At 60.3% G+C, this 7,677-nt stretch overlaps 1 protein-coding gene across 2 annotated transcripts; it reads left to right on the top strand.

Annotated features, from left to right (window-relative positions):
* Nucleotides 1-29: 29 nt before the first annotated feature.
* On the top strand, nucleotides 30-6,007 carry TMEM80 (transmembrane protein 80). 2 transcript variants are annotated; one of them, XM_059932410.1, is made up of 5 exons: nucleotides 30-64; nucleotides 2,512-2,531; nucleotides 3,355-3,448; nucleotides 3,537-3,629; nucleotides 4,967-6,007. In XM_059932410.1, the coding sequence occupies exons 1-5, from the start codon at nucleotides 46-48 to the stop codon at nucleotides 5,170-5,172; spliced, it is 432 nt and encodes a 143-aa protein (XP_059788393.1). In that variant the 5' UTR covers nucleotides 30-45; the 3' UTR covers nucleotides 5,173-6,007. The 2 variants fall into 2 exon arrangements, with proteins under 2 accessions (XP_059788393.1, XP_059788394.1); XM_059932411.1 differs by lacking the exon at nucleotides 30-64 and adding an exon at nucleotides 208-479.
* The last annotated feature ends 1,670 nt before the right edge of the window (nucleotides 6,008-7,677 follow it).

Below are 7,677 nucleotides of genomic sequence, written 5' to 3'. Positions count from 1 at the left end.
GGCGGGGCGCGGGACACGGGGCGGGGCGCGGGGCGGGGCGCAAAGATGGCGGCCTCGCGGCGAGGTGAGGGGTTGGGTGTGGGGTCGCGGAGGCCTAGGGACGTCTCGGAGGTCGCCCCGGGAGAGGGGTTCAGTTGGTTCGGTTCCTCCTGGTGCGGGGAAGGCCGAGCTGCGGGCGCAGCTCGCCGGGGTCGTTAACCGGTAGACTTCATGTGTCCACAAGGACCCTGGCCCGGAGAGCCCGTCCCGGGTCCGCGCCGCCGCTTCCCGTGGACGCGCGGGGCGGTGGAGCCACGGCGGTGCGGTCACGGCTCCCCCGAGGGGACGCTCGGCGCCCTCCGACCCAAATGAGAACCCCTGCGGGGCCAGCGGGCCGGCAGCGAGCGGGACGGGCTCGTCCGGAGCCGGCAGGAAGGGGACACCCCGGTTTGGAGTGGGCCCTGCCTGCGGGCCCAGTGGGACCGGCTTCTGGAGCGAAGGTTTGCATTCTCGCCGGGATTGCCGGCTCACGGGTTCGTCCTGTCTCGGTGGCGCCCTGCGCGGGGCGGCGGGGGGTCGGCCGGTCGGCGGCCCATTCGAAGTCCTGGTCGCTGGGTCTGTAAGAGCCCGCGCCGCACAGCTCGTGGAACCAAAGTGAGGTATGCGGGCGGCCCGGGGAGCTCACTCGGCCGGACGGAAAAGGCCAATTTCCACATCTCAGCTGTCAGGTTCCGAAATTACTCGTGCGAGGAGAGGCTGGGACTAGATGGGAGCGGTGAGCTGGGCAGCTAGCTGACAAAGAAGCAGACTGTGGTCTGAGCTTCAGACAGAGCTTTCCCGGCACCGGGGTTCCCAAGCGCCAGACCTTTGTGCAAGGCCACGGGTACTGAGGTTCGCGCGTTTTCATTTGGTGGAAAAGTACGTTTACACCAGAGCGATCCGCTTCACACCCCTCGTATATCACGCAAGGAAAGACATTCTTTCTCTTTGCTTTCACATTTAACTTCTGACCGCCACATTGTTATTACAGTGAATCATTGACAAAAAATGCGAAGTTCTAAAAGCCACGGTTGGACTTCCCTGGTGGCGCAGTGGTTAAGAATCCGCCTGCCAATGCGGGGGACACGGGTTCGAGCCCTGGTCCGGGAAGATCCCACGTGCCGTGGAGCAACTAAGCCCATGCGCCACAACTACTGAGCCTACATTCTAGAGCCTGTGAGCCACAACTACGGAGCCTGCGTGCCACTACTACTGAAGCCTGCGCTCCTAGAGCCCGTGCTCCGCAACAAGAGAAGCCACCACAATGAGAAGCCCGGGCACCGCAATGAAGAGTAGCACCCGCTCACTGCAACTAGAGAAAGCCCGCGCACAGCAAGAAAGACCCAACACAGCCTAAATAAATAAATAAATTTATATTAAAAAAAAAAAAAGCCACGGTTATCTTTAGTCAGAATAAGCCTCTTTCTGTAGGTCTGAAATCGTTAGAACAGCATATCTGATTGTAGCTACCCTTCATGTCAATTATTTAAATCCTGTGGCGCTGAAGGTTTTTCAACAGCATTTTTTCCCTGAGCCCCATCATCTCAAGCATAACAATGGGCAACTGGCAAATAGATCTGAAGTTCTGAAGCGAACTGTCAAGAGAAGGGTCAGAAGGGAGCAAAGTCCTGATTACCGTGAAATCCACCCAAATAATGACAGGTATCGAGGCAGCCTAGTTTAGCTTGGGCCTGGAAAAGAAGGGGTCGGGTTTAGAGAGCACCCTTCCCATATCGCGATGGAGGTTTATTGAGGATCCGTGCTCGGCACCCTCCGAGGCTCCCCGTGCTCAGCACGTGCTGCCTCTCCATCACCCGTGTCCTGTGCTGACCCACGTAAGACCCCCACCCAAGTGAGACTCCCAGAGGACCTCGAATCTGCCGAGGAAGCAAAGGCTCACCCAGGCTGGGAGTTTCTCTCTTGCCCCCTGGGGACTAAGGAGGAAATGGAGTAGGAGAGGGCACCGTCCTACTCGCTGCTGGCAAATTCTGAGTCGTTATTGGCGCGTCGCTGTACACTGTCATCTGAAGACGTGGGCAGAATGTGTCACTGCTGTGTGGCGGGAGAGGGTTGGAAAGAGACTAGATTGCTGGCTTAGGAGATTCTTATTTGGGGAGGGATATTTGGGGCCATGAATAAAATTCCAGAGGAAAGCAAACATCTATTATCAATGATAGAGACTTGTAACCTGAATCAAAAAACGTTTTCATCTGTGTATGTGTGGCACATATGAGATGAGAAAAGCTGTGTGTCTGGTTTCTCTCCTGGCATCTGGCCTCAGGTGTGGATCTGGGCTTCGCCTGTGGGTACGCCCTGACTCCCAGCCTCAGGTTCAGAAAAGCAGATGGTCAGATCCTCCCTGGAGGGACAGTGGGTGCAGAGGTGCCGGAAAGGAACCTAGCTGCGGGCCATAAATCCGCGGCAACAGGAGAACAGGCCTCTGGAGCGTCCTGGTAGGACTCGGGGCCTCTCTGACTGTACTTTCTCTTCCAGGCAGAGCTTCCTCCACGGTGGTATCCCGCTGCTGCATCCCTGTGGCCCTCCGCCAGCCCAAGACCCAGGCCTCCCAGGCACCTGAAGTCGGCTCTTGGCTCCCGCTTTTTACTGCTTTAAGCCCCCAGCCCCCAGCCCCAGCTTCCCTATAAGTTTTGAGTAGTCATTCCACCTGAGTGGGAAGGGCATCCACTAACAGGTGGAGAGAGTTGATATAACCTCCTGCACTGGTGCCTCCTGCTCAGCCCCACGCCGAGGGGTGGCTGCCTGACTCCCTCCGGGCCCGGGGGGGCAGGAACACGAAAACCCCTCACTTGGAAAACGTACAAACTTGTTTTAGCATAAACAAATACGAAGTGTTCAGAGCTCAGGAAAGTTGCAAGTGGGTATTTAACTGCCCCCCAAAAGAGAGAAAGACATTTTCTTTGAAGAAAGTGAAAAAGGTCACTTTTTGCTCTCTGTTATAACTGGGACCTAGGTCAGGGTGATGCCACCTGAGGAAGCCCGGGGTGCCGAGGCCGTCCTGCCTGCAGTCACCAAGGATGTGCCCGGTCCTCTTGCTCCAGGCTAGGATGTCCCTTGGGGGGAAGCCCCAGCCCCACCCCGGAGCCCACAGGAGCCCTGCCAGGTGTGGTGACACCAGGAGGGGTGTCAAAGGAAGCCAGGCAGGGGGCCGTCGGCCGGGTCTCCGTGGCCACCCGCAGGTGCCTGGGCTGGACCCACGTGTTTGCAGGGCCTCTGGTCAGGTGGCGGAGCAGCCCCTCCCGTCCGTCCTCCCTCCCCAGGTGGGTGCCCTCGGGCAGGGCCATGTGCTGGGCCTGAGAGTCCTTAACCGCTGGCCAGCTCTCGTCGCTCCCTCTTCAGATGCTGCTCTATCTCAGTGGGACGTACTATGCCCTTTATTTCCTAGCTACGCTCCTGCTGGCCGTGTATAAAAGTAAGTCTCGTGCGAAAAGGCAGCTCAAAGGTGTGGGTACCCTGTGTCCTGTAACAGGAGCTCAGCTTTGTCGCCCATTTTTCTCCAGGTCAGGTTTTCACTTATCCTCACAGTTACCTGGTCCTCGACCTGACTCTGCTCTTTCTGATGGGGATTCTGGAAGCAATTCGGTTATACCTCGGTGAGTTGACTGGAAACCACATAGTACTTGGGATTGTTGCTAGCTTTACGTGTGAACCTTTACGTGTTGGTCATCTTGTAACACGGTTCTTAGAGACACTTTTGACTGAAACTGCTTACCCATGGTTTTGCAGGCCTTTCCTTACAGTGTCATTAAGTATTAATTTGTTTATGCAGAAGCTTCGTCCACAAGACGAAGAATATTGGCCACGTCCTTGGTGGGAATGCTCCCTGTTTGGAAGCATATCGTGCACAAGCTGCTGGGTAACAAACAGCACTGAGGTTAGAAGCCAGCTCAGTCATCAACCCTGGGGCCCTAAAACACTCACCCGCACCTCCCTCCTCCCCTTCCGTTGGCCTCAGTGGTCAGGAGGAGAAAGATCTGGAAAGTTCTGTCAGGTCCCCACCAGGGCAGCAGGGCCTGGAGGGTGGAAGGCTCCCCAGCCTCCCCAGTCCGGCTCCTGGAGGCCCCCAGCCAGAATCTTGCTCGGCCGACTCCCCTCACGTCCTGAAGCTCAGACAGTATAGGAGCCCCGAGAGAGCTCCCCCGCTCCCTCCACAGCTCACCATCAGGGCCCATGCCTCCCCGTTCCCAGTCACAGGCACTCGGACACGAGCACATCTCTTCTAAACGGGATCACGCTGTGGGTTCCGCTGACACGTCTGAGAAACGCTCCTGCCTCTGGAATGGCTGATAGGACAGCCGGCACGTCCCGGGCCCCTGCACACGCACACCCACGACATAGACGAGCCCGTGCCCGTGGGAGGGTGGCAAACGGCACTAGAGTCGCTGGGCATCCGCAAGCCCCTCATGCTCCTGGGGCACCCTGGGCACCCGTGGCCGGGACAGCTGGAGATCAACGTCTTCCATGCTGACCCATTTGTTTGTAAAACGTGCAGTTGCTTTGTTTTTTGTAAATATGCGTGAAATTTTCCACAATGATCTTAGCCCAAAGTGAACTATTTTTGGAAATTTTAAACAAAATCTTCTCAGTCAATGTGGAATTAGGAAAAGGTGTCAGAATGCAGTTGGAATTGTCTTTAGAAAACCAAATTCTGTCTCCCACCCACGCAACTGACCCAAAGACCCAGAGTAGAACATCACAGCCTCGGTTGGCTTTCTTCCTCACTAAGGAAGACATGCCCCTTTTTGCGTTTGCTTTCCGACACTTTGAAGAGGCCCCTGCAGTGGTCACAGTGGGATCTTTCACTCAAGTCCTCAAGCATCACATGGTGGTCAGCGCTGGCACTGGTCTCACGGCTGAGATGCCGGGGCCCTCCCGGGCCCGTGCGTCCCAAAGCCCGGCGCTCACCCAGCACGTCTGTTCTGCTTTCCAGGCACCAAGGGCAACCTGATGGAAGCCGAGGTACCGCTGGCCGCCAGCCTGGTCCTCACGGTGGGCGGTGCCCTGCTGTCCGTCTACTTCCTGCTCTGGCAGACCCTGGTGCTGTGGGCCGACTCGGCCCTCAGCGCCGTGCTCCTGGCGCTCCACGGCCTGGAGGCCGTCCTGCAAGCGGTGGTCATCGCCGCCTTCGACAGCTAGGTGGGCGGTGCCCGGCCCGCGGGACAGCCCTGGGCAGGAGACCCTCCTCAGAGCCAGACTGTGCCCCAGCCGTCACCTCCCCCGCTGACGGCTGCTGAGCGGGAAGGACATCTTCGTGCTGACCTGCCTCGGTGTTTGTTAGAGGGTCAGATGGTGTGGAGGGTCTATGAGGCGGAGGTGGGGTCGGGAGCCAGGGCAGAACAAGGCGCTGGGCAGGGGCTGGGTGCGGCGGAAGCAGGGGTGGGGCTGTCCCGGCCGGTCTGCGGGGAATCGCGGGGGCGTCTCTGGCTGGCGGGGATCTGGCTTCAGCAGCCACCGACATCCGGGGTGCAGAGGGGGACGAGGCCTTCGGAAAGCAGGCAGCCGGGCCAGTGCCCTCGCGGTGTCCGTGGCATCTCCCTCTCAGGCCGGGATCGGCCGTCTCTGCTCTCCCTGCAGCTTCGGGGTGGCACAGGGACCAGGGGTCCTGCTCTGCGGGCCGAGCCCCGGGCAGGCGGTGCACTCTGCCGCGCACAGGAGGCGCCTGCCGAGGGCCAGGCAGCTCGGGGCCGGGGGATTTCCCCTCAGCCGTGACACCTTTCCCTGGGGGATTCTGGAGAAAGGCGAAGGTGACCTGGAAGCCCCAGCGCAGAGCCGGGGAGGAGAGCTGGAGAGTCCCCAGTAGGGGACCCCAGCCCCTCTGCAAGTGCTCCTGGAAGGAGTCTGCGCCGATGTTTTCTAGTGACTTCCCTTGGTCTCAATTTCACATTTTCTACGTCTGGAGTAATGTTGTGTTTGAGCATCTGGATATTCTCTCTTCACGGTATTTTTAAATAAAGAAGCTTCTCTACCTCTCTGAACTGCTCCTGACTGCAGCCACCTGTCTCCTCCAGGGTTCTCCCTTCATCCCTCAGGGCGCAGGCCGCGTGCCCGCTGCGGGCCCCACACAGCAGCCCCGGAGCTGCGCTCCCCCAGCCTGGGCCTCCACGGGGCTGGCCTCAGCGAGGGGCACTGGTGGTGTCAGCCTCGTGGCTCTTACCCTTAGGGGGCCAGTGGGAGCAGAGAGCTGTCTGCTCAGCCAACTTCTCTAGCTCAGGACCAGTGTGCGCCTGTAGCCCCGAAGGCCAGTGGGGGCATCCTGCTGTTTACCCTCTGTGCGCTCCACAGGGCTCCACCCTCTCCCGCCCACATGGGCTCAGGGAGGCCGCGATGGGTGCACCTGCTGTCTTTGGGAACCTCAGCCCCTCCCCTGCAGACCCAGGCAGCAAGATACCTGTGTCCTCCGCGTTCACAGCCTGCCCGAGAGTCTGGGCCAGGCCCTTGACATCCGCATCGCTTTGGCCACGGGGCATACCACACTCAAGGTGACCACCAAGCAGCCTGGCACTCCAGGCCCCCAACTGCATTCTTGAGGGGGTCAGTGCTCCCGATCTGATGCCAATCACGTTGATTTCAGAAGCAGAGAGCGCCCACCTCGGCTGCTCCCCTCCCTGCGTGCCTCCCACGTTTTGCCCTTTCAGGCTCAGCCTCCTGGAAGGGCTGGCGTGCCGTCCCCTCTGCTGACGTTGTCAGCAGAGGGGAGACAGAACCAGGAAGCCAGGCCTCGCCAGGGCTCTGCGGCAGGGCGGGGCCGGAGGACGAAGGCCACTCCCTGCACCCCTGTGCGAGCTCACCTGTAACACCCCAGACAGGCAGGAAGGTCCTAGCGATGTGGGGAGGGACAATGCCGCTGGCCTTCCAGGACACTGTGTCTCCTTAGCTGGGGCTCCTGGCAAACACCAGCTGCGTGCCCTTCTAGGACCACGGACCTGGGACCCTGCGTCCTGGCACACCTCTCCTGCTCCCCCCACCCCAGGACAACAGCGGGAGCCTTGGGGTGCCTGGGGGTGCCCACCACCACCCGGCCTGACCTCTTCACCCAGCTTGGTGGGCACGGCCATCCTGGGGGTCAGTTCAGGAGAAGGAAAGACAGAACCGCGGGCAGAGCTTGGGGCCCGGCCTAAGGCGGGGGTCACTGCCTGGAGCGCCCTCACACCAACGCTGCCCTGGCACTCAAGGACAGCGTAGGCCACAGGCGTCCCGACACCCCCCCTCCCCGGCCATGGGATAACCCCACTCCTCAGGGGGTGCCCACACTGGGCTGGGCGACACAAAGAAAGAGACTTTAGGAGCTCCTAGATCGTGGAGGAGGTACCCCCGCCCCGGACCTGGCAAGCTCAGGGAGCAGGACTGCAGAGCCTCTGGCCCATGGTCCTACCTTTGAGACTCACTCAGACTAAAGCCTGGCCCGAGCGCTCCCTCCAGACCAGAGGGGCCCCAGTGGAAGAGGATGGGACTCGGCCCCGGGTCCTGGGGCACCTGAGGCTGGGGGCACCTGGCAGGGGCAGGTCTGACCTCCCCAGGGCTCCACGCCACCCCTCTGGGGTGCAGGCAGCTGGGCTTGCCCCGGGAATATCTCAGAGCAGAGTCGGGGCGCGCTGCCGCCCTGAGCACCCCAGCGAGGGATGGGCTCCCGGCCCCGCCCAC

This window comes from Balaenoptera ricei, chromosome 8 (assembly GCF_028023285.1).
Source record: "Balaenoptera ricei isolate mBalRic1 chromosome 8, mBalRic1.hap2, whole genome shotgun sequence".
NCBI lineage: Eukaryota > Metazoa > Chordata > Mammalia > Artiodactyla > Balaenopteridae > Balaenoptera > Balaenoptera ricei.
The sequence above is the reverse complement of the archived record's forward strand: the minus strand, read 5'-3'. Positions and strand labels throughout refer to the sequence as shown.

Excerpts from the sequence above, each read along its gene's own strand:
- TMEM80 (XM_059932410.1), top strand. Across the intron at positions 3,449-3,536 it reads CCTGCTGGCCGTGTATAAAA|GTCAGGTTTTCACTTATCCT; the intron begins GTAAGTCTCGTG and ends ATTTTTCTCCAG. Across the intron at positions 3,630-4,966 it reads AGCAATTCGGTTATACCTCG|GCACCAAGGGCAACCTGATG; the intron begins GTGAGTTGACTG and ends TCTGCTTTCCAG.